Source organism: Epinephelus lanceolatus, chromosome 19 (assembly GCF_041903045.1).
Source record: "Epinephelus lanceolatus isolate andai-2023 chromosome 19, ASM4190304v1, whole genome shotgun sequence".
NCBI lineage: Eukaryota > Metazoa > Chordata > Actinopteri > Perciformes > Serranidae > Epinephelus > Epinephelus lanceolatus.
In genome coordinates, this window is record NC_135752.1 from 25,635,023 (window position 1) to 25,661,172 (window position 26,150).

General features: G+C 41.3%; 1 protein-coding gene across 11 annotated transcripts in view; it reads left to right on the top strand.

Moving 5' to 3' along the window:
• ank1b (ankyrin 1, erythrocytic b) overlaps positions 1–26,150 on the top strand; it is a 110,265-nt gene that overhangs the window by 55,849 nt on the left and 28,266 nt on the right. For 10 of the 11 annotated variants that reach the window (XM_078162162.1, XM_078162163.1, XM_033647367.2 and 7 more), the window contains exons 2-24: positions 1,958–2,059; positions 6,978–7,076; positions 9,332–9,430; positions 11,626–11,724; positions 11,985–12,170; positions 12,425–12,523; positions 12,695–12,793; positions 13,004–13,102; positions 15,043–15,240; positions 15,625–15,723; positions 16,721–16,819; positions 17,817–17,915; positions 18,108–18,305; positions 19,535–19,633; positions 19,870–19,968; positions 20,219–20,416; positions 20,536–20,634; positions 21,687–21,785; positions 22,511–22,609; positions 23,311–23,403; positions 23,646–23,718; positions 23,895–23,915; positions 25,292–25,415. In XM_078162162.1, the coding sequence (XP_078018288.1) occupies positions 1,958–2,059; positions 6,978–7,076; positions 9,332–9,430; positions 11,626–11,724; positions 11,985–12,170; positions 12,425–12,523; positions 12,695–12,793; positions 13,004–13,102; positions 15,043–15,240; positions 15,625–15,723; positions 16,721–16,819; positions 17,817–17,915; positions 18,108–18,305; positions 19,535–19,633; positions 19,870–19,968; positions 20,219–20,416; positions 20,536–20,634; positions 21,687–21,785; positions 22,511–22,609; positions 23,311–23,403; positions 23,646–23,718; positions 23,895–23,915; positions 25,292–25,415 (2,579 nt within the window). The remainder of the gene's footprint in view (positions 1–1,957; positions 2,060–6,977; positions 7,077–9,331; positions 9,431–11,625; positions 11,725–11,984; positions 12,171–12,424; positions 12,524–12,694; positions 12,794–13,003; positions 13,103–15,042; positions 15,241–15,624; positions 15,724–16,720; positions 16,820–17,816; positions 17,916–18,107; positions 18,306–19,534; positions 19,634–19,869; positions 19,969–20,218; positions 20,417–20,535; positions 20,635–21,686; positions 21,786–22,510; positions 22,610–23,310; positions 23,404–23,645; positions 23,719–23,894; positions 23,916–25,291; positions 25,416–26,150) is intronic. The other variant, XM_078162164.1, reaches the window with a different exon arrangement.

Below are 26,150 nucleotides of genomic sequence, written 5' to 3' on the forward strand. Positions count from 1 at the left end.
CCTGCCAAACTCACAGTGTGGGCGAAGCTCGACTGTAAGGAGTCTGACATTTTTAGCCTCTTACAAGGGGCAGGAGAGCCCCTGGATGTAGTATTGTATTTCCAGCATGTAGCCTTCTGTCTTGCCTTTGACTCATTGTCAGTGTAATGGGTTAAGATATGTAGTCTGACTGTAACTACATCCTGATATCAAGGACTTATGGTTAAAGGAATACTTCACACCACAAATGGCTATTTGTATATCAGTTATTCGCCATGTGTCAAGTTGAAATTTTGAAGTAAACCTTTTTTTATTGCCAGTGTCCAATGAACGAGGAATCCAAAAACTGAGAAAATTCTTGATGAAATGGGTCATGATTAACAACAGCGAAACTAGTGTATGATCAGTGCTTCCAAAACAGACAGTCCTTTCTGACGGGGAACTGAACTGGAGGTGAAATTTTTCCGTGCTCTCTTCAAAGCCAGACTCCATTGACAAAAAATCAGTAATTTTACCTTGTTGAGCACAGGAGCTGCTGGTCTACTAGTCTCGCCACCAGACAATCAGAGATCTCTGCCTTCTGATAGTCTGGGGACACTCCTTTCTAAAGTGTGTTTAACACACCGGCGAAAACGGCTGGCAACAAAGCAATGCCTCTTGCATTTTTGAAAAGGACACGCCTTCTCGGAAATGTGCGCTCCCCCTTTTTTCGTCCGCAAGGAAACAAACACACAGAGAGCTTGAAAATGGATGCCGAGAGATTAAACTCCGTTTTATCAAACGTGTGCTCATCCGTGAAGAAAATATTTTTTCCAGCGGATGTCTTAGTTACAACATGATTGAGCTGACTGGAGTAGTTTCATGTCGTATCCGACAACGGGAGGCTTTTAACAGATGACGTCCTGATGTTAGCTTTGCTGCTGCTGTTAGCTGTCCCTGTCAGCTGACACTTTCTAGACATAAATAATCCTAATTTACCTTTTTTGTTTATGGAGTCTGGCTTTGAAGAGAGCATTGGTATGTTTAAATTTTGGTTCAGTTCACTGACGGAAAGGGCTGTCTGTTTGGGAAGTACTGAGCATACTTTTGGATAAATGAGACTGGGATTGTACTGCACAAGTTGTGTGAGAGTTTGGAAACAGATGTCTTGATGTAGTTTTGCTGTTGTTAAAAGTGGTCTCCTATTACTCAAGTTCATCAAGATTTATTCTTTTTTTTTGGATTCTTCGTTAGCCGGACACATGCGAGAAAACAAATGCATTGCAGTGCACAAATACAGCGTAACACACAGTGAGTAATTGATATACAAATGGTCCATAGGAGGGTAAAATATTCCTTTAATCCTGGAGGAACAGTTGATATTTAGCAAGTTTTTGTTTATATTTCTGACCTGTTGATGTTGGTATAGATGTGCAGTTTGTGTTCTGTTGCCATCACCTTTATTGGTGGGGGAGGAATGGATGTGTTTTTACTCAAACATTCATTCCTTCATTCATTTTCCAAAACCGCTTTTCCTGTCGGGGTCGCAGGAGGGCTGTAGCCTATCACAGCTGACATTGGGCAAGAGGCAGGGTACACCCTGTACAGGCTGCCAGACTATCACAGGGCTGACACATAGAGACAGACAACCATTCACACTCACATTCACACCTACGACCAATTTAGAGTCACCAATTAACCTGCAAGTCTTTGGACTGTGGGAGGAAGCCGGAGTACCCGGAGAAAACCCATGCTGACACAGGGAGAACATGCAAACTCCACACGGAGGGGCTCCCCCACCGTGGGTTTGAACCAGGAACCTTCTTGCTGTGAGGCAACAATGCTAACCACTGCACCAGTGTTCCGCCGCTTACCTCTCAACAGTATCTCTGTATTACAACGTACATCTTGTGGTTTATACCCAGAAAAATAGTTTAGATCTGTATTTACACACATGCTCTCCTCTCCTTTTTAACAGTCCTCTTCCTCTTCATTGCAGGCGGATGCAGCCACCAGCTTCCTGCGTGCAGCTCGTTCAGGGAACCTGGACAAGGCTCTGGATCACTTGAAGAATGGAATCGACATCAACACAGCCAATCAAGTAAGATCATTTAATTTCACTCACGAGCACAGCTATCCAAAAAGCTGTTTATGTGCATGTGTTTGTGTGTCAGTGGGAGTAGAAAAAGCCACCCACAGATTTCAATTAACAAAATGGTAAATTAAATCGTGGCTGGAATCAAAATCAATTACAACATTTATTTAGCACTCACAGTGCTTAACAAACATGGCAGCCTACACAGGAGAGCCTGCTCTAAGAATCACAAAATTACTTTTTCATTTTCTTGAATATAAAACACTTTTAATTAAATTTAAAAGTGCTCAGTGCCAGTCATATCTTGCTTTTGTCATGTGGATCTTTGTGGGTAGCTCGATGCAACAAGTCCATGCATGTTGTCTGTGGGGAATCTTTCTGAAAAAAGTTACATACTGTAGTCATGTAACAACACATTTTGCCAAGTCTAGGATGAAGTAAGCCATTTCGGGAATTAAATTGTCAGTATGGAGTAAAAATGAAAGAGTACTGCTGAACCCATGCACACATTAGCACTAGACCAAGGCAAGAGAACTTTATTGCTTGAGTTGTTAATGTTCCTCTGGAGATATTTCCAATGGTGCAGGTCTAGATGATATTTTTTTCTATACCACAGGAGGTCGGATATTCATTCCACTTCATAAGCTCTTTTCCTTGAAACCACCATTTATTCAATCATGCCCAGGGGTGGCGTACTGGAAAAAGTAAAGAGGTTTTCTGGTTTGCTCAGTGCCTTCTGGCTAACTTGTGTTCTGAGCATAAAATATTGTATCATGAGAGGCACCGCTGGCTTTAGGATAATACATGTGCAGACTACACATTGTTAGAACAGTAGGATACATCTTTTGCTCGGGCAACAATAAGCAGAAAGTCTGATATTCTTGGTGAAGACGCTAGATATAATCCTGATGACACGTCAAAAAAAAACAAAAAAACAACTTTCTTTCAAAACTGGGATGAAAAGTTTAACGCGGAAATAGGGCTGCACGGTATATGCGATAGATGGTAGAAATGATATAAATTTGGCCCACAGTAGAGATTTGCGCTCTACCATCGTATCCTCGATGACGTCATCGCACCTGCCTCAGTGTGAAAATGGCTGCGAGCACAGAGACAGCGGAGCAAGAGGAGCTGGTTCACGTCTGTGATTTAGCGTAGCACGTGCAACATGTGTTGCTGGAGAACTTGTGAGTGAGTGAGTTAATGTTTTATGAACAGCCCCGGACTTCTCAGACTCTTTTAGCGACTTACCGCTCAGAGTGAACTCATTCAGTGTCTCCTCTGGCAGCAGCACAGCGTCTCTCCCTCTCCTCTCTCACCGTGCGCACACGGGAGTTGGTTTTCAGCAAGAGAGTTTGTCATAAACCTTTGGTAATGTAAACCTATGTGGCGCTAGGGGCTCCACAAAAAACTCCATATGTGAATGTGTGATAGTTGTGGTATCATAACAGCCTGTCACAGGTTACAGCAGCAGCTACAACCCTTAGAGTCTGTGGTGAGGTAAAGTCAAGGGCAGTGAATTTGACAGAGTAGTCAGCTCAGTGTGCCGAGATGCCATCAAAACATTCAGAAGTATGGCTATACAACACATCACTCCTCTCACAATATGGGTATCAAATGACATACTCTATTGGTAGTGGTATCACTGTAAGGTTACTGGTATTGGTACTGTTATCGTAATTTTTTTAACAATACACAGCCCTACTAATGTCTAGGAGATTATGGAGCCCATTGTCACCCCACTGTGAGACAGTAAAAGGCTTTCCCTCAGTAAGAAGGTCATGATTATGAAACAGATTTAATGGAGACTGGTACTCAGGAACTTCATTTTACTGTATTCCTCTGAGGAAGAACAAACTGTACAAAATTTAGAGTTTGTAGTCTTTAAAGGAACTTGAAGAGGGATTTGAATGCACCACGTAATATCACTGAAATCTCAATGGACTGCCGTTCTGCCGCATCAGCAAAGGATGTAAAATAAAAGACCCAAAAGAAAATTAAAAATTCACGACTCCTAGACCTCCTGATTCTCTGTCTTTTGTATAAAATGGTGTGCTTAAATAATTGAGTATATTAGATTATAGTCCCCTCAATCTTCAGCCCTACCGTCTGCCCTCTTACACCTTGTTGCATCATGACCAAAACACAACAAATTCAGGCAACTGAATATCCACGAGGCATGGATGTGTGAAAGTGGGTGTGTGCCGTTTGGATACACAGACGAGCTTGCCAGTTAGCTGTGGTGTTAAGGATGCTTGTGGAGTGGGAGTGGTGTCTGGTGAATGAATAGAGGAGTGCTTTTATACACAGACAAAACACTGTCAGTGAGATGGAAGTCTGGGCATTAAGACTGAACGCCCAACGCCCTCAGTCTGTTTGGTAGTATCGATGTATGCAACACACACAGAAGATGAGATACTGAAGATAGATGACTGTTTAAACAAAAGGAAATGTGCATTTTGCACAATTTTCAAGGGTCCTTAATATCTGTGTATTAAGATTGTAATCAACTAGATAATTACTATTGATATTATCTATAAAAATTGAATTTCATACACACAACCATGTGATCAGTTACATTTCTAACGGCCCTAAATTTGTTTAGCTAGTAGCAATTACTTTCCTCCATTTCCTTATGTAGTTCTTTCTGTCTTTTTCTGTCATAGGTTTATTTTCTTTACTGTTATACTGATGGCTTTTTACTGAGGACTGAGGCAAGGACAGAGGTGGTATTTTTGTTTGTGATTTATGTGATTCTGCAGCCTGTCCTTGCTATACCTACAGTCCTCCAGGCTCATGCTGGTGCGCTCTCTCTGTCTCTCTTGTTCTTGTTTTCATTGAGGTATCTAGCTGCCTTCCATTGTTGTGCTATTGTCTGTGTCTATGTATACATATATGTACATATCTAACGTGTAGGTGTTAGTGGAAGGGGTTTTTCTGGGCATTGAAGGTGCCTCTTGTGTGTTGAAAACAGAACTGAATGTCACAGTGTACTTGCTTTAGTCCAATGTGTGCACAGCAGACGTTCACACGCTACATTTAACAGTGCAGTGTAATTGCCACTGATACACGGCGTGTTTCCCATCGCTCTGCGCATGCTCGCAGGGAGACTGTGTTACCCATTTGAATTGAGTGACACCGCAGTATGATGGGAAGCCTGAGAACAGCGTGGATAACTGAGACTCCTGGTGGCTGCATTGGTTACAGCAGGCAGGCTGCAGCTCCTACTTCACTAATGCTTTGTGTAGCCAGCCAGAGAGACAATCAGACAGCCAGACGAACAATGTTGAGATAAAACAGTTGTCTGCCAGCTCTCCTCCCTACTCATCAGCCTCATCAGGCTGTTCATTTTGTCAGAACTGATGCCGTTGTGGGTTTATCAGTTATTTTTAGAGATACAGTAACAAGACGAGTGATGTTCCGCACAGCTGGAGAAAATGGGCATATGTTGCAGTGCTGACAGGGGCATGAGACTGAAGGAATACAGTGTGTTTCTTTTTCTTCTTCCTACACTTCCATCCGCGAAGAAATGTCATTTTAATACAGATCGAAATGAACTTGGGAGTTTTATGATGTCCGTAGCAGAAGTCAAGCACATTACAGTCTGGGTTCTCAGACCACTGCACTAATAGCACATTAGGCAATTCTGAAAGGTCATGAGATGCTTTATGTCAGTGGTTGCGGCCAAGACCACAATGATCAAGGCCACGAAGAGGACAAGGGTGGCCTTGGCATGGATGTATAGAGATGTATTTGCCCTGATCTCTTGCATTAATGTATTGAGGGGAGACACTGCAGGTGACAGGCTTTTCATGCACTGGTCAGTTTTGAGATTTTGGGCTGCTTTTCGTAAATAATGTCCTCTTTCAGACTATTGGAATGAAAACCTCCAAAGTACATATTTAGGTTTCTATTTTAGTTCAGATTTCTGCTCTGGAAATTTAAGTAATTGGGAAGAGTTGTGGTGATAACTATTAGTTAAAATGTTTACCCCATTTACTTGTAGAGTCTTATTTTGGGTCAATAAATGAATGGAATTTTACAATACATATCTTCTAAAAAAATATATATATATTTCTTTTTTTCCATACTCTGAGCCAGAAGTCTCCACTTCATCAGCACTTACATACACCAAACTTTCAAGTAATATTCCTGTCTATATTCTGAAGGTTTTCACCAAGGGGTTTGTTCATACATCATTCATAACCTGATTTATATAACATTGTATTCTTAAAATATGTCAAAATGAATTTTTTTCAATGGCTATTGGCAGTATTTTCTGATTTATGGAGCTCATTGTGTAGTGAGCTAAAATTCCCTTTGTAAAGCTTTGGCTTTAATATTTCAACAAAATGAAACAAGAACTTTGAACATGGCTTTGTCTGATGTTCAGATTCTGTTTTGGTAATATGTGTAAATTATATTTAATTAGATAATGCCTCATTTGCGTGTTTAAATTTATAAAATATTCAGAACGTTTCAAGGAGCAAAAAGTAATAGCCTCAATGTAAGTAATCAAAAGGGGCAGGTTCATGGAGATATTGTTTAGGTCAAATTGTTATCCTACTCACCTGTAGTGTCTCCCCTTAAGGAGGGTAGAAGAATGTGTTTCCTCACACAGTGTGTATGTATTATTACACTTACTCGCAAGACCACAACTTAACTCATTAAATTGCCCTGAGAGATGGGGCATTTAATTTAATTAAATTCAATAATGTGGACTGTTACAGTATAGTAATCCCGATTATTAACAGGATTATCATACTATTACTGAAGCCTCAAGAAACAGATAGTCCTTTGTTTCATCAAAAGTTCAATAGTTTGTGACTAATTTTTAATGGTAGTTGGTGATAACTTTTGAGAGAATGTTGTAACCTATATTTCTAACTCTAATGTGACTGAATCTCTCTGTCTTCTCTCTAAGAATGGTCTCAACGGGTTACACCTGGCCTCAAAAGAAGGTCACGTCAAAATGGTCCTGGAGCTGCTACACGCTGGCATTGAGCTGGAAGCCACCACCAAGGTACTTTGTTCTCTCTGTATGCTTATTGTTGTAAAGTAGCATTTTTACAACTGTCACACCTTCTAGTACCTTTCTGAACTTTAGCTAAGCTCAGAGCTAATTGAGCTCGATTGCATTGATATAAACCACTGCAGCAAGCATCCAGAAGCTGAACCAGCATACCTGTAACCACAAAAACTTAAATAGCTGTATAGGATTAGTGATGAGCCGAACATCAGCAATAAAAGTTTTTGACAACATAATGCCGGGTTCACACTACACGATATCAGCCTGATTATAGCCTGATGCAGAATGGTAAGGTGTTTTGATAGTTCCTTTAGGGACGTTACCACACAGAGTAAAAGAAAAAAAAATGGAAAATCGGCGTGAAACAGCAGAGGCACTTTATCAACCCGGTGAGTACTGCCATTAGCATCAAGCTAGCAAACAATGTTACTTCTTCATATAGGAGAGTGATATAAAGTAATGAAATTAAAAAATAGTGGCGGGGCTTTTACTGACCACAACTGCAGAGGCTACCAGCTTCATTTGAAACAGACTACATTATAAACAGGACGTTATTTCCAGACACAGGTCTTTATTTATCATTCCCTCTGTATGTTTCTATTTTTACTTTTAACCCGCTCCCACTGGCTTCATAAAGTTAATGCATCACGCTGTCATTTCAAACTCAACACTTTCTGTGTCTGTTTAAAATTAAAAGCCCCTTCTAACTTCAGTGGAGAGAATCTCTTCATTTTCTAAAAAGGCTTTTATTGTGAAACACTTGCAGAAACTTGTTGTGGAGGATTCAGTGACTTGTATGTTTGCATGTGGTGCTTCAAATGTAGCTCCTGCCATCTGGTGGGGCTTTTTACTTTACTACAGTAACAGTTCGGCTGGGACATGAACAGCCACAGTGACTGCAGTAATAGCAATAATAATAAAAATAGGACAAGAATAACCTGATGACATCATGCACGTCATGAAAGACAACCAGCGATGATTGGTCGTGGACCAATGTGTAGTCTGTCATGTCTGTCGGCCAAGTCACAACACGATTTTATGACTCCACAATTGTCTAATGTGACAGTGACTGTCGGAATGGACAAAAATGTTGTGTAGTGTGAACCAGGCATAAAGCAATCTTGGAAAAAGACATTTATGCTCCTAGCTTTAGTTCACTGCAGCTTATCTGCATTGACCAAGATTAAAGATCACATTATGTCACTAGAACTGGATGATCTGAATTTTTTAACAAAGCCATTTAAGAACATGTATTATTAAGCAGGGGCTGAGTGGAGGGGGTTCCTTCAGGGGCTCCAGCCCTAATTGTCTCCTCAAAAGCACAGAACCAGTGCATTTCCCTAAATAAATCTAATACGATTAAGTAAATGTTCTTCTGTTGCCTTAACATTCAATTCAGAGTATTATAGACCACATTTACTTGGCATTGTTGGGGATCCTTCATTTGCAGTTAGAGCAGCCCAGAGTATTATGACACTGATTCAAATGTAGCTCATTTGTCACCTTAACATTATTCTGTGGACTCACTCCAGTAGTAAAACAAAAATAGGTTTTAAGGTCAGTAATGCTACGAACACCAAATTCTTACCCAACCTAGGTTATGTAACTTAAAAATAGTCACATCAGACAAGTTTTGTCTTTTTTTAGGTGGCAGGAGTGAAATTAGTCACCCTCAACATTTGTTGTGTTTCATAATGATGAAGACAGTTGGAGAACAAGTAAATACAAATGGAGTGTGGGCTCTACAGGATGATTTTTTTCCTTGGCAACTAGCATGCTCTTACCAAATGGACAGGATTTTATTATCTCACATGGCATGAGAAATAGTGCATATAGCTGCTCTAAATGGGAAACAAATCTCCTCGGGGCCGCTGTTATTGAGTTTGGGTTTTCAGTTAAATAGGGAACTGAAAAGACAGGGGTATATCGAGAGAGTAAACCTTTGATCTCTCACCACAGGGTCTATATGTATCTATATTATTCAGGATACTTATTTCATTGTAACAGTTGGTTTTGTTAAAATATTCACAGCAGGGGTTTTGCTTCTGAATGAACTAAATGGCTGCCTTCATTTTTATCTTATACACTGAATGTATGCATATCTAATACACTAAGTTTAAAGCTCTCCATGTAGAAATCAAGGCCAGTAGGTTCATTTTTTCTCCCATTCACTCTAATTTTCTTTTCTCTCTCCTTTGGTGTGGTTTCGTGTGTGTGTGTGTGTGTGTCTGTGCATATGTGACCTCCAGAAAGGGAACACGGCTCTCCATATCGCAGCGCTGGCAGGCCAGGAGAAAGTGGTGGCGGAGCTTGTCAACTATGGTGCCAATGTTAATGCGCAGTCACATGTGAGTCACTGACTGCTGTGCAAGCAAGTGTGCTAAATCTGTGTGTGTGTGTGTGTGTGTGTGTGTGTGTGTGTGTGTGCGCGCGCATTTGTATATTACTGTGGTTGCATATGTGACACACCTGCTACAGAGTTGTCCATATGTTTACCTCCAGTATCTGTAAGGACGACTGTGTGTACCTGTGTGTGTCCTTGTAAAGATAAACACCTGTGGCCAGTTGCATTAAATGCCTTAAATTTTCTCCTTAAGTATGATACTTAAAGGGAAACTAAAGTATTTTCAACATGGACCCTATTTTTCTATGTTTTTATGTCTCAGTGCCTATTAAGGGCACATTTTTATTGAATTGGTCCAGAATTGAATGAGATTAATGCAGCCACAAAGTCTTACTGTAAGGGTTTCCTAGTGTAAGACCAAAAAGGAGAACATTTCAAAACCTATGTGAGTGTTTAAAGGAAACCTTAAGGAGAAGACTTAAAGGGATAGTGTACCCAGAAATGAAAATTCAGCCATTATCTACTCACCCATATGCCGATGGAGGCTCAGGTGAAGTTTTAGAGTCCTCACAACACTTGCGGAGATCCAAGGGGAGAGGGGGTAGCAACACAACTCCACCTAATGGAGGCTTAAGGCGCCCCAGATTCAAACGTCCAAAAACACATAATTGAAACCACAAAATATGGGTTAGCTCTAACTGTCTCTCTGTACACTGTGCTCATGTGTGCGCGTTTGCGCGCGAGACCAGCGAAAACACATGAACACACATGAAGGCGCAAGTACGCACACATGAGTGTGGTGCACAGAGAGGCAGCTAGAGCTACAGGCTACAATGAGGTTAAAAACAGAGTTCAAATGACATTTTTTCAAACAACTTCTTATGTCGGGGCTTCAGGACACTTGGATCACTACGGATGAGCAGTATGGAGATATTTTGTGGTTTCAATTATGTGTTTTTGGACGTTTGAATCTGGGCTGCTGTAAGTCTCCATTAGTTGGAGTTGTGCTGCTACCCCCTCTCCCCTTGGATCTCCGCAAGTGTTGTGAGGACTCTAAAACTTCACCTTAGTCTCCCTCGGCATATGGGTGAGTAGATAATGGCTGAATTTTCATTTTTGGGTGCACTATCCCGTTAAGAGCGTTCTGTGTAACCAATTTTGTTTTACGGAAACATTAACTTGGACTTAAACGGCAATCTTAACTTAAGGTTCTTTGTGCAACAGGCCACTGTTACTTAATTATTTATTTCTCAGGTCAGTTGAGTCACAAATCCTTGTATGGATCCTTAAAAAGTCTTAAAATAAGGCCTTAATTGGTGTTAAAATGTCTTAAATCAATCTTTTCTAAATTAATTGTTTTAAAACTGCTAAGACATGGAGAGTAGGACTTATTATTTTCTTACTTGATGTTGCATTGTAAAATCTCAGTGTAATTGGTGGCATCTATTTTTCTTTTTTAATAATTTACTTAATGCCTCTCACATGATCACATGATCAGGATAATCAGCTACACTCATATTTTGTTTCTGGCTGCTCAGGGAAGAGGATCCACTGTCTGCTAGCTAGCTGTCACTGTTCCCTGGACGACATGGGGAAGTGCAAATTGAATGAACATTGGCTATTCAAGCAAGGCATAAGAGGCTTTGTGTAGTTTATATATAAAAAGAAAAAGAAATTCAAACTCGGCACGATGTGAATCAAGGCGGTGGATGCCACATGCAGAGTGAGAAACACATAATTTCCAAGAAAACCCATCAAACAAACGGCAGGTATTCCCCAGTTCTGCTCTACCCTCGCCTCCATGACACCTCCGCCCACATCTCTGATAGCTGCACCAGAGTCAGCAGCAACAGATCTCCAAATAACATTCAGGTGTACGCCTACACAGAGAGCAGAGGTATTGTGGTGTCCTGACACAAGACAAAACACCAATCACAGGTGTCACGTGAAGGAGTAGGAAACTCTGTGCAGTGTTCCTGGACCAATTGATGTAAAATACACCAATCACCCAAAACATTAAAACCACTGGTGGATGAAGTGAATAACATTAATAATCTTGTTACAATGCAGTGCTCTGCTGGGAAACCTTTGGTCCTGGTATTCATTTGGATGACACTTGACAGGCACCACCCACCCAAACACCTAATATTGTGTCTTTGTGTATACATAACTACACATACTATAATTGTGCCTCCACAGAAAGGGTTCAGTCCTCTCTACATGGCAGCACAGGAGAATCACTTAGAGGTGGTCAAGTTCCTTCTCGAGAACGGTGCCAATCAGAGTCTCCCAACCGAGGTATGTGTGTCTTTCTGGCTGTTCTGATTATGAGCCTCCACCACATAAATCACATGTAAGTGCACTTTTTCTCGTGCAAAGACAAAAATATCAGGCTACAGGATATTCAATCTTTCACTGTATCTGCTCATGGCATACAATATTACATGGTGTCCAATTCACTGTGTCCCTTTTCCCTCCCTGTTCTTCATTCCTTTCTCATTCTTGCCCCTTCCTGACCTCTTTACTTTTTGTCTTGTCTGCCCTTTTTTCACTCACAGGATGGCTTCACCCCCCTGGCAGTAGCCCTCCAGCAGGGTCACGAAAATGTTGTGGCACTGCTTATCAACTACGGCACGAAGGGTAAAGTCCGACTTCCGGCACTGCACATCGCCGCACGAAACGACGACACACGTACCGCCGCAGTGCTCCTGCAGAACGATCCCAACCCCGATGTTCTCAGCAAGGTATACACTCTGTGAGATTGTGTGTGCTGGTGTAATGGTTTATTTTGCGTACTATGACATTACAGTCAGCCAAAAAGAAAAGAAAAATACATTGTATGAGCAGAAACAACACAATCGCAATATCTTTTGGGCTGTTGTCTGACTGTGCTGTCTAACTTTGTGTCCTGCACGTTGTTGTAACCTTGCTTTTCAATAATAATATGAATAAATTGTAATTACTTTTCCCCTTTTCCATCATGTCTCCCTTTCTGTAGACTGGCTTCACACCTCTCCATATTGCAGCTCACTATGAAAACATGAGCGTAGCCCAGCTGCTGCTGAATAGAGGAGCCAATGTAAACTTCACCCCCAAGGTCAGTGTGTCTCAGCTGTGGGATCAGAAACAACCTCTGAAAGGAATGATGAATGTGGCTAAACATAGAGCACATATTAAAGGATACAGGAATCTTACCAGTACATTTCCAGATACATTTAGTTTTTATAATAGAACAGCTTCCATTATACCTTGGTCTTTTCTTCTCTAGAACGGCATCACACCCCTTCATATAGCCTCCAGGAGGGGCAATGTGATGATGGTCAGACTACTGCTGGACAGAGGAGCACAGATTGATGCCAAAACTAAGGTAGTGTACTGCTCAGGTCCAAGCCGCTGCTCTAGCAGTTTGTCACTTATGCATGTCCAACAGTTCCCGATGGTTCCCAAAACGTATTTCCTCCATCTGTTTTCCTCCCTGCTGATTTGCTCATTCCTGTCTCTCATGTCGTTTAACACCTTTCCAATTACTCTCTCTCTCTCTCTCTCTCTCTCTCTCTCTGTGTGTTTCTCTTTGCAGGATGAGCTGACTCCTCTCCACTGTGCAGCCAGGAATGGCCATGTTCGCATCATTGAGATCCTGCTGGAACACGGTGCTCCCATCCAGGCTAAAACCAAGGTAGATCATTTGAAAGCCACAGGACACCTGCCTTCACATATTAAAAATGTAGATATAATATCAAAGATGAGTGTTTCATTAAGTATCCACAATGTCTGAGTGAAAATAAATGTTCATAACTATTAAAACCTAGTTAAAAATCAGCTCATTAGGCTGCTTCAAACCATGTCTTCGGATTGTGGGGGCGTGATCAGATCACACTCATTTGCTCCCTTTCAGATCTAGTACATTACCATTTTATTTTATTTTCAGTCACTAGCGTTAAAACATTTTAATGCTACGGGAATAAACTAAATCTATTAAATAGACCCTACTTGGTTGGGACGCAAACTAGCAAACTAGGTTAGACTATCCAAATTTGTGTGTTTATTGGGCTATACCTGCCAGACTAAGAGGCTAAGTGTTTTAGCATCTTCCATCCACTTACATGAAATGGTTAGCATTAGCTCTGCTATGCTACACTTTTGAGCCACGCATTAAAGGGATAGTGCACCCAAAAATGAAAATTCAGCCATTATCTACTCACCCTCATGCCGAGGGAGGCTCAGATGAAGTTTTAGAGTCCTCACAACACTTACAGAGATCCGAGAGGGGAGTGGGTAGCAGCACAACTGCAGATTAAAACGTCCAAGAACACAGAATTGAAACCATGAAATATCTCCATACTGCTCGTCTGTAGTGATCCAAGTGTCCTGAAGCCCTGACATAAAAAGTTGTTTGAAAAAACGTCATTTGAACTCTGTTTTGTGTACACTGCGCTGACGTGTGTGCGCTTGCACGCAAGACCAGCGCACACACGTCAGCGCAGTGTACACAGAGGCAGTTAGAGCTACAGGCTTCAATGAGGCTAAAAACAGAGTTTAAATTACGTTTTTCCAAACAACCTCATCCTCGGATCTCTTTAAGTGTTGTGAGGACTCTAAAACTTCACCAGAGCCTCCCTCAGCATATGGGTGAATAGACAATGGCTGAATTTTCATTTTTGGGTGCACTATCCCTTTAACTTCATGATTAATACAGCTTTGGGAGGTGTACCCCTGTCTATTAATTAACTTAAGACAGTGGCTTTCAAACCTTGGCAGGCTACTTTGAATTCTCAATCTGGCTAAAAGGGAGAGTACCTGAAAAGTTCTGACATCAGCTTGGCATTAGCCATATCAAATATCTTTCTCCTAAACATGATTGGGCAGAAATTTATTATGTCATTAATGCCCTTGTTTAGCCAAGCCTAACTGCAACCCAGTAACAGGAAAGGGAGAGAGAGTTATACCAACGGATATTACAGCTATGTCAAAGGCTATGTTCACATACTTTTTAGGTTTTTACCACTACTGTTATTACTGTTAGATCCCAAATAACAAACCTGAGAGCCAATCATGGGTTTGCCTTTTAAGGGGCATTAATGAAGTCTCTGTGGCGGTCTTTTAGCCATTACTACCCCTTTGAGCTTTGTACTCAGCAGTCACTGGGGTTAACTCTTTAATACTGGTTTTGATTTGTGACTTTAAGTCTTCTGAAATAATCTAACTACTGAGTTAGATTCCATGTTTTAATACTAATGATGTTCCCAAGGCCAGCAAAATATCAGCATATAAACCAGCTAGAAACATATACGCTTTCATCCAACTCTGGCTAATTAGCTCAAATCAAGATGTTTGACACATTTGTCTGTGTACTGAGCATCTCAGATCTGGGCCTCATCAGCCATGGGTGTTTATACTTGGATATTCTTGCCACAACATTCCTTGGCAGTTGTATTATCTGCAAGTAATTTTAGCACACTGCGCTGATTATATCCCCTCCAAGGATGCATACTCAGCTTTCCTGAACACAAGAAATTTAATCTTATTGACTGCGTGTGCTACAAGCAGCACCATCCTTTTTTGTTTTCTGCTAACTTTCCCTGCTTCTGTCTGTGTCCCATTCTTTCTCTCTTACAGAACGGTCTGTCCCCCATCCACATGGCAGCTCAGGGGGATCACATGGACTGTGTCAGGCAGCTACTGCAGTACAACGCAGAGATTGATGATATCACGCTGGACCATTTAACCCCTCTTCATGTAGCAGCCCACTGTGGTCACCATCGGATGGCCAAAGTCCTACTGGACAAGGGGGCCAAAGCCAATGCACGAGCTCTGGTGGGTTTTGTGTTTGTGCACGACGGGTATGCAACAGTGACTGTCATATGTAGGAAATAAATTCTTAATTTACTTTTGTAGGTATAATTCACTCATCTATCGTGATATTTTTGTGTCCATGTTGCTCAGAACAAGTTCATACAGGGTGTACAGATTTGTTTTTATATAACTAAAGGCGTGCAAAAGCCTGAAAGGGCAATCTTAATGCCCACTTTAATGTTTCAGTCTATAGTTATTTAGCAAAGCAACACATCAGACAGCATCACTATAGGGAGACATCTGTGAGATTAATGAGGCTGTAAAAAGCAAGGTAATCAGAACAGTCTATGGATTAAAGGACATTCTGGCTTCTTCTGACTTGAACTGTTTTCTCTGTGTTTCCAGAATGGCTTTACACCTCTCCATATTGCTTGCAAGAAGAACCACATGCGGTCCATGGACCTGCTACTTAAGCACTCTGCTTCCCTAGAAGCTGTCACAGAGGTGAGACGATTTGGCCGTTAGGGACAGAGGCTGAAAATGAGCAATTACCCACTCCTCCAGTGTGAAGAAAAGTTTCCACCCAAGTGGCATTCATGATGCATTCCTTGTCATTTGTAACAAGCATATGTGTGCATTTCATGTCTGTATTTACTGCTTCTTATATGCTCATTGAAGGACAGAACAGATGTTGCTTGTATGGCTTTGAAATAACAAGGAATATACTGCATTTCAGCCTGTTCTCATTCCCAGGTGGTCAAATACTGCTGCTTTGTCATGCTACTCAGAGACTTATAGCACAGTGATACACAGCTGAAACACATTGTAACACATGGTTAATGTTGTGAAGCAGTCACAGGTATAGGCACCAAAACTACTTGGTCAGGTTTAGAAAAAAAGATCACGTTTTGGGTTAAAGTAAGTACCTTTGCTGCCTTACAATAACATGAGGCAGTGTGCGACAACCGTATGTAATTACATGACACTAAAACAATGTTGACTTTTGGTTTTAGACGGGACACAAACTGTGGTCTCTTGGGTGAAAGTCTTGTCCTGTTTGACCTATCCTCCCCTCCCTCACACCCCCATGCAGACCTTCTTGCTCTTCATACTCGGTCAGTTTCTCCTAGAGTCAAGTATTTCCGCAGATGGGTTTACAACTCAAATTTTACATTTTAGTTGAAAGCCCTGTGCATCTCATTGTGCCAAAGCGTGCCATTTGCGTTAATGTAACATGTCGATGGGTGTGACAAAGCTTCGGTATTTGAAAACCTGTCTAATGTCAGTGTTGTTTTAATTAAAACATTTAAAACTGGCTACTTTATGATTGGTAATAGGGCATATCAAAAGTGCTGTCCCAACAAATGGAGTCAACATCGACACCAGTCCATTAATGCCAGTCAGTCAGATGTGACTAATGAACTAGAATGCCACTTGCCTTCTCTGTTAAGCTGTGATATTGAGCTTTGGTGACCTTCTCTGTCTGTGTTTCTGTGTGCAGTCTGGTCTCACTCCTCTTCATGTAGCAGCATTCATGGGCCATCTGAATATTGTGAAAAACCTGCTCCAGAGAGGAGCTTCACCTAATGCTTCCAATGTGGTAAGAAACCCTTTTCTACCTCAAAATTTAGCATGTGTTCCTCTTTGTTGTTGTCTTTTAAATCACACTGCCATTTTTAAGTCAGATGTACTACAAAAAGGTTACCTTTCCGTGTGTTTACATTATTAACAGAGAATTAACTTGACGCTAAATTACAGCTTGTTATTAGTGACACCTGTGGACATTAAGTGAAATGCAGTTAGCATCCTGTTGCTCACACTCGCACGCCATATAGTATGTGCAAGCAAGCACCTGGACATCAGCCAAAATAGTAACGAATCACACACGAGACTGAACATGACTGACTGGCATCATATTGATAGAATGCTGGAAAATGCTGGAACATACATTAAAATCATTTTTAGAAAAATGTTACTATATCAGCTGACGTTAAACATGGCCGAAGTGTCACATAACAAGGTAAACATCTGTAAAAGTAATCCTGGGGAGCAAAAGCCTCTTTGCTGAGAGAGACTTACACCAAGAATTGTATGGCCATATCAAGGCTATGCTCTCATGTTGCTGACTCATGTTGCAGAGATGCATAGTTATGGAAGAGAATGGGCTTTTTCAGGCGAGGAACTTCAAGAGACAGGCGCTAAATCAGAGCGTCTCAGACACAGGGTGAATACAGGTGTAGCGCAGACAGTGTGAGGAAAATTTAGAGACGATTAAAGCATGTAAACATGTTGTAGTAGATATCCAAAATACAAGTATGAACCTGAAAATTAACATTAATAAGTCCCCTTTGAAAGGGATATCGCTGACTTGTCATGAAATTGTAAAACTGACAATAGATTGGACATGGAAATAACAAATCATCTTTTTCTGCTTCAGCCAGAATTTTGTCAGATGTACTTGTTTACAAATTGAACCTGCCACTATTCAGCAATATGTAGTATTTGATGAAAGACTTGAAAACCTCAGTTACATACATTTAACTGCCGTACTATTATGAAAGTTAAGTGACGGGATGACCTTTTTTTATCTACACCAGAAAGTGGAGACTCCCCTCCACATGGCGTCCAGAGCAGGACACTGTGAAGTTGCTCAGTTCCTGCTGCAGAACGCAGCACAAGCAGACGCCAAGGCTAAGGTAGGAATACTAGTCATGTTGTAGTCATCACAACCCTAAACAAACTTTGAGTTTGTACTGTACATTGTATTTGTAGCTGTCATTCAGTATTTATTTAGCGTTCATTGGTGGTAAATTGGTTTGGCTGGCTGGCTTTGATTTATCTGTTTCCCTGTTTTAAACATAAATTGACCTCTTTCTCCTTGTGTCCAGGACGACCAGACACCTCTACACTGTGCGGCCCGCATGGGCCACAAGGACCTTGTAAAGATGCTCCTGGAGCACAAGGCCAACCCCGACTCGGCTACAACCGCAGGCCACACGCCCTTACACATTTCTGCACGTGAAGGGCATGTCCACACTATTCGAATCTTGTTGGATGCTGGGGCACAGCAGACCAAGATGACAAAGGTAGGGAAAAAAATGGTCTCATATACATTTAATGTCCAATTACAGCAAGAGGATTTCAGCCTTAACTGAACTGATACATTAGACGCTACACTAGTTAAAGCTGTAGTTGGTGACTTTTATAAAAATGAATTTGTCATGTTCGCTAAAAATGTCACCATATCCAGACAGTTATACATGAGACAGTCTGTGAAAAAAAATCATGGTCCTCCTCCTCGTAGGGCTTCTAATGGCATTTGCAAGAAGCTACTGCACATGCACAAAAACAACCAATCAGAGCTGAGGAGCCTCTAAAGCAGCTGTCAGTAATGTCAATTGCTGTTTGTGAACCGCAGTCTAACTAGGCAGCGATGATCAAGTATGAATCAACATTCTGTTAATGCATTGTGTTTTTCTTGCCTTTTCTTGTTTTCAGAAACATATTTTAGTGTACTGTTTAGCTGTTAACTGAGAACTTTTGTGATCCAACTGCCATATTGGAAAGAGTCAAGCAAAAACCAAGCATTGGTCAAAGGCCAGAGGCAAAGCAGCCAACTGTAGCTTCAAGGCAAACATGTCTTATACTATACAGGGAGATCTTACTCACAGTAGTTTCTTTGATATTTGTATTTGGGAACTTTTCTGTGCAAGGGCATCAGTTGTAATTTCCTACTTCAAGAGCACTTCCTGGTTTATTTTCATGCTTAATTATATCTAATTCTGTGTTCATTCTATCACACGGACTGAGTTGTCATGATGTGAGGTGTAAGTAGAAATACAAATTGTCTAAACAAGATAAGAATTAATGAGAAAACTACTCTGTTTTCTTTCCAACAACTCTGAGTATAATGTACAATAATGATGAGTGTAGATGTGCCATATCATCTTGTTCACGATAATACAAGCATGATTTTTAATATGACATGAAAAATTCATATCCTAATACTTGAGATATTCCAATTTTGCTGACATATTGACATCATACTGTTACCCACGGCAACAACAAGCATGGCTGAAAGCGAAATTATTGCGGACGCCAAGGTGGCTCCAAAAAGAGGAGCAGCTTCAGTAGTGTGAACTAAACTGTGGCATCCTGAATGTTTTATGAATAACCCTGGACTTCTCAGACTCTTGTAGTGAGTTACTGCTCAAAGGGAACTCATTCAGCCGCTAAAAATATCCTGAGATATCGTGATATTATTTTAGGACAATATAACCCACCCCTAATGATAAAAATGTTTTCTTTTGAGCAGAAAGGCTTCACTCCCCTCCATGTGGCCTCTAAATATGGGAAGGTGGACGTGGCTGAGCTCCTACTGGAGAGAGGAGCCAACCCAAATGCAGCTGGGAAGGTGAGACAATCTGTGCTTTGTGTAGTTCAGCTCCCTGAAGTACACAAAAACAATAAAGTACTCTTTACACGCCTGTGAAGAGCAGTTCAGCCGCAAAGTTTGACCTTAAGGAGATTGTGAGATATCATCTGAATTATAGCTTATCATGGTATGTGTTTCATATATACATGTTTTTGTGTTTGTGTATGTCTATGGGTTTATATATGTGTACATGTGTATGCGTGTGTGTTTAACAGAACGGTCTGACACCCCTTCATGTGGCCGTCCATCACAACAACCTGGATGTTGTTAGGCTCCTGGTCAGCAAGGGAGGATCTGCACACAGCACTGCCCGAGTAAGATGCTCACATACGTGTGTGCACGTACTCACACAGGCTGGCCGACACAGCACGCCAACCCATCACTGACACACATACCAAAACAGGTCAAATGAGTGTGTGATAACTAGACGTACAGTAACTTACATGAAAACCACTGAAAGCACTCTCTCATTACAGCATTCAATCTAAAATTAGACACGAACAGTGCTAAGAAAAGAGATGCCCACTCTCATGTGTGTCCGTATGTCCTTGTTTCTCGCTACAGAACGGCTACACTCCTCTGCACATAGCTGCCAAGCAGAACCAGATGGAGGTGGCCAGTTGTCTTCTGCAGAATGGGGCAACACCCAATTCCGAATCTCTCCAAGGCATCACGCCCCTGCACCTGGCCTCACAGGAGGGGCGGCCCGACATGGTGGCCCTGCTCATCTCCAAACAGGCCAACGTAAATCTGGGAAACAAGGTATAATATTAGAATGGGTCAAAACCTGTCACTCCTAGAGAGTAAAAGTACATTTCCGTAGCTTTTCACCATCAGAAATGATCCTTTTTGTGTGTGTGTTCCTTCTCTCTGCCTTTTAGAATGGGTTGACCCCTCTGCATCTTGTGGCTCAGGAAGGTCATGTGGGAATCGCTGACACACTGGTCAAACAAGGAGCTTCCGTTTATGCTGCTTCACGGGTAAGTTACAGTGCCTCCTCAGGTACACAGAATCAATCGGTATAACTGTGTGAAATGGGTTAAAAGATGCCACAGAATCAGCTTACTCCACTGTTCTGATGGAAACAGTGGCCAAAATGTAGTTTTGGACGACAGGCCAGACCTACAGTTTGTTGTGACAGTCATCGGGCTATATGTGTTATTTACAATTGACAATAGCTTGAAAATTCTCTTTCCATCTGGGAAGTGGATAACAATTTGATATAATTTAGTTTATTTATTAAAGTCCCCCTCCATTCAAAAACATGTTTTTCTTGTACTTAAGTCCCTTAAAATGACTGACCTTGATGATACTGACTTATATTTGTACAGTTTGTCACTAGAGAGGTGTTTTAACATTCATCTACTGAAGGGGCCGTTGTTTGTGCGCTTCACTAAGCTAGGCCTTTCCTAGGCCTACGTAGAAAGCCTCTTCCACGGTCCTGCATGGAAAGCCTAAGGCAGAGAGAGCAAACCTCCCTGCCCTTCCATGCGCCTACATGGAAAGGGCAGCAGCAAAGACCCCCCGGGAACAGAACGGACCAGCATCAATGTCAAACAGAAATGACACCGATAAGTCAGACACAGCATGAAAAGGAGGAGCTGGGGTGGAGGCGGAGGCGGGTTGCAAAGCAGCTTGCAGAGGAAGCAGCAACAGTAGGCAGGCCAGAGCAGCTTAAATAGGGCGCTCTGAATGAGATTCACCAATTGGTTGCATAGAAAGGAATCATGTGATGTATCAGCTGACTCCCTTCCATCAATCAGCTGCTCCATCAGCTGATGTAGCTGGGATGTGAGCTAAGCTTGACATGCTGCCATCTTGCCTGAACTAGCACTGTGCTCAAGAAGTAGCAGAAGTATTAAAATATGTCTGGAGGGGAACTTTAGACAAATCAATGATAATCTTTAAATATTTAATTTTGTGGACTTATCACAGAAGCTCATCAGTGTTTAAGATGTTAAAAAAAAGTATATTAAATCTTTCAAATATCTTTCTAATCTAATAGCTTTCTCTCTCTTTTCTCGTGTCTCAGATGGGCTACACACCCCTTCATGTGGCCTGTCACTATGGCAACATCAAGATGGTGAAGTTCCTCCTGCAGCAGCAGGCTCAAGTGAATAGCAAGACAAGGGTAAGTGATATCTGTCTCACCTGTATAACATACAGTATATGACTATATATGGCTTTTGCTGCGCATGTGCTTAATGGTTGGTTGTGGGTTGTTTGTTTACTTTACTTTGATTCCATGTGTTAGTCCTGTGAGGCTTTATTAAAACATTGTTTAACCTGGCTCCAACTCACTGGGGCTACATTTTTTCCCATCGTACTTCTGTACTTGTAATCTGATCCTAAGTCAGCCTAATCGTCACACAAGCGCTGATCATGGGTCTTATTAGATCCACTCTGCCATGACACATAATGATAAACAGACCCGGGATCTGCAGAAATGGAATCATTCCAGACCTGGACATGATTGACCATTACAAAACGTGGCCCACAGCCCGTATCAGTTCCAGATCAGGGCCTAGGGTCTGGGTAGACCCACGAATACTTCTAAAGAGCTTACTGGAGCCCTATTACTTCAACATGAACTTTAACTTGATGCTTAGTGGTTGATGTGGCTGATGATGTTGGCTGATGTGCAAGTGTGTAGTTTTTATGGGGGTTTTTATGGTGTATGCTTCATTTCTTCTGGACTTCAATATCATACTGTATTGTATCGTATTGTATCATATAGCATAGTATCGTATCGCATCGTATCACATCATATCCTATCATTTGGTGCTGAAATCATGACTTGAAATGTTTTTCTGTGTTTCTTTTTTGTGTGACCATCCTCCCCCTTTTCTCCTCCAGATGGGCTACACCCCTCTGCACCAGGCAGCTCAGCAGGGCCATACTGATATTGTCACCCTGTTGCTGAAACACGGAGCCCAGCCCAATGAGATTACTTCAGTGAGTCATTTGTCCAAAATGCCCTTTTGCCTCTGATAGTGTTAACCACATCCTACATATTCTAAAGGCAGATGGTCAGTATACTGTACTGTAATGTCACGTTGCTGTGACACAGCTTTTAAGTGCAACTCCAGCGGTAGGTGCTGTAGGATTTTAACTTGTTCTTCTGTTTAGAGAGTAACATTAAGATTCCTGACCCATCTGTGGTGATTGTAAGCAGTATGAACCACCCAAGGAGAAACTATCATGTGATACTTATGAGTATCCCTTTTCTTCCCGTCAACATTCATCCCTATATGCTGATGATACTGTATTATATTTTTGCAATAAGTATAATTTCTTCTTGTTGATAATAGATACATTAGATACATTTCTGACTTTAGTAACATATTGCTTATTCCACAAAATATCTTTTTTTTTTTTTTTTTGGATTTTTCTTGTGGGCAAATGTCTTTTTGTCATGTCCCACATTCATTGATAAGGTACTAGACATCCTTGGTGTGGAATCTCTGCTCTATAGCAATGTTGCCTCTTAAAAAACTATTGATGTATGCCATATGTACATTTAGTGCATTTAATGTGATGTTAATGAACTAAAAGGTTTGTCACATTATGAGATAATATAAATTATATGAAGCAAAGTTAAAAATCTACTGTATGGAAATAGTTTACATAATTTTTTCTCACCTCTCTCTGCACAGAATGGGACATCTCCCCTGGGCATTGCCAAGCGGCTGGGTTACATCTCTGTCATTGATGTGCTCAAACTGGTTACCGAGGAGTCCGTCTCTGCGGTGAGCAACACATCATGCACGGTTGACATGGTTACACCAGCACGCAAAGACATAGCCTTGACACAACATGACTCAGATGTTCAATCAAACAGTGATCGTGTCTCGATCAGGTTCAGCTCCCTCACCTGCCTGCAAACAATTCAGCATCTTCCATCTATTCTCCTCTCTTTCCTTTTCTCTTCACTCCCTCCTCCATCTCTGCTATATCTCTCTCTCTTGCAACCTCCCTCTGCGCCTCACAGATCACTACAGAGAAGCATCGGATGAGTTTCCCTGAGACCGTTGATGAGATTTTGGATGTTTCGGAGGATGAAGGTAGGCTATCCGCTTTAATTATGCTATCAACTGTACATTTGATAATTAATTTTCAGCTCTGATTCGCTATTTCTGTAGAAGAAGACTGCATGGGAGGTATACTGACACATCAGTACCACCATGAATTTAAATACGTACATGACTGTTTATAACACCCCTTTCCATTTGTTTTGTAGGGGTTGCCCAGCTAACGTTAGGTAGGAGTGTGTCTGTATCTCTGGCTTGTCCGGTCCGATGGCTAGTGAACTTGTGCCTTCATTGCAATTCTCATTTTCTCTGTGTGTCACTAATTGTCTTTTTTAATCAGTTCGTCTGACTCTGCTCTCAACTCCAGTCCTGTTCGCTCCTCTCTGTCCTTATCCTCTCGATCTTTATTCTCTCCTCCTCTCCCTCTTTGCTCAGAGATTTATTTAAAACAGATGTGTCTGTTTTTCATCAGCATGTCGTCACAACATTTTCCTTTTACCAGCGTTCAATGCACATCTGTTCGTGGACTCATTATTGACAGAACTTCAGTGTTTCTGCGTTTAAAAGACAAACAGCCTCCTCCCAGTCGAGCCATTCGGAAAATGAGCGCCACTGCCTTTTACAGCCTAATTGATCAATAAGCTGATTACACACATGCTGCGCTCCAGCTGTGACACTCAACACACACAGTTGCTGCCTATGTAGTTGTCTTTTTGGTTTTAAAGAGACTCAGAATAAATCAAATCTGTAATTTTCACGACAAATTTTTACACGCAAGCTCCATTTTAATCTATTTTGTTCTTTCTGTACTTGTTTAAATGTATTGCTTTTTCTGCTTTAACATTTTTTTGTGTTTACCTGTGCAGCTTGTTCCAATAAATGTTTAAATGTCTCTGTTCGTGAAGTGGCTTCTCGTTTACTGTTACTGTTATGATCATTATTTCAATATCATTCCTCCTTAATAATTGAGATATTTTCTCCTACACAGAAAACAACCATCACCACATGTGATTTCATCTTTAATGGGCATGCTCACTAAAAAAAGCTGTCACCAGGTGCCTTGCAGTTTGCTGTCCATGCAGTGTCCTTAAGCTGTGTTGATATTCACTGTCTTACCAGTCCTTCTTCTTTCACTCCTTTGGTTTCCATCGGCTCTGGTTGTTGTTGGTTTGACTCCATTGCTTAGACTGAGATATCTGAGACTGCTTTGTGGCCATTTTTTTTCTGTGGTTTTCATGAAGGTGAAGGGATGGGAAGGATGGTAGTGTAACTACTGCTACTTTCGTCTGTGGAAAATTGAAGTGACACTATTTTGATTCAAGTGGAGAGGTCAGCCACAGATCAAGATACTGTCAGTCATTTAAAAAGAAAAAAAAATGAATTGGAGAAAACGGTGAATTTTATTAGCAGATATTTTGTACTTGATTTGATAAACTTACACGACACTTACACTTGAGAGTTGAGATCAGCATCATTTTACCCTGTACTCCCCTGGTCTCGTCCTTTTCTCTCTTAATTCTTTATGTGCAACCTGTTCTTTGCCAGTTTTCGTTTTTTCATCTCTGCTCCTTTTCCGTCATTTCTCACCTCTTTACTTTGCCCACAGGAGACGAGTTGCTCGGGATGGATGGAGCACGCTATTTGAAGCTCGATGACTTTAAGGACCAAGACGATGACTTCCTCTCCCCGAAGAAAACCCTTAGAGACTTTGAAGGTGGCATGGGTACCACGTAAGTCATTTTTTACTCATGTTTCTGCATATGTGTTGGTAAATGGGGGGTCTGCAGGTGACAGCTGAAACCGAATTTTGTACTGGTTTTGATTTATTTTCAAGAAATCTAACAACTTAAAGTGCCCCCTTCATTTCTCACAGTGGTCTGTAAAAGGTATCGATGCTTTGCCAGATGCAAAGGATGAAAAAGGAATGAGATCATTTAATGATTTGTGTGTAATGTCCCTAGAAGCTCATCTTTCTTTACCTTCGACTCAATAATGCAAAAGTATAGGGTCCCGTTAGGTGTAGCTTTAACCACTCATTCACACCATTCTTTGCTAGATGTGGCAGGACGAAACTTAGGGTGCTTTCAGAACTAGAGTTGTCTTGCTTTGGTCTGAATCAGGGACTAATGTTTTTGCAAAGTTGCATAGAGTTGGTTCATGTTCTCACGGCAGCATTTACAAGCGGACCAGATCAAATGCCTTGCGTGAGAAAGCTGCTCTTGATTGGTCAGAATTTCCATGTGGGAAAAATCCAGGAAGTAAACATAACGTTGAAGAAGAGTACACTTGCAAGATAAATGTGACACTTTCTAATGTCACAATGAAGGGACAACTATGCAGCTCCAACTAGAAAACAATGTTTTGATGCATTGGATGTGCTGAATGTGCATATTAAGGCAGTACAGGAGGAGGTGCACATTAATAATCCTCCAGGACTGTAACATGCTCATGTTTAACCCGAACAA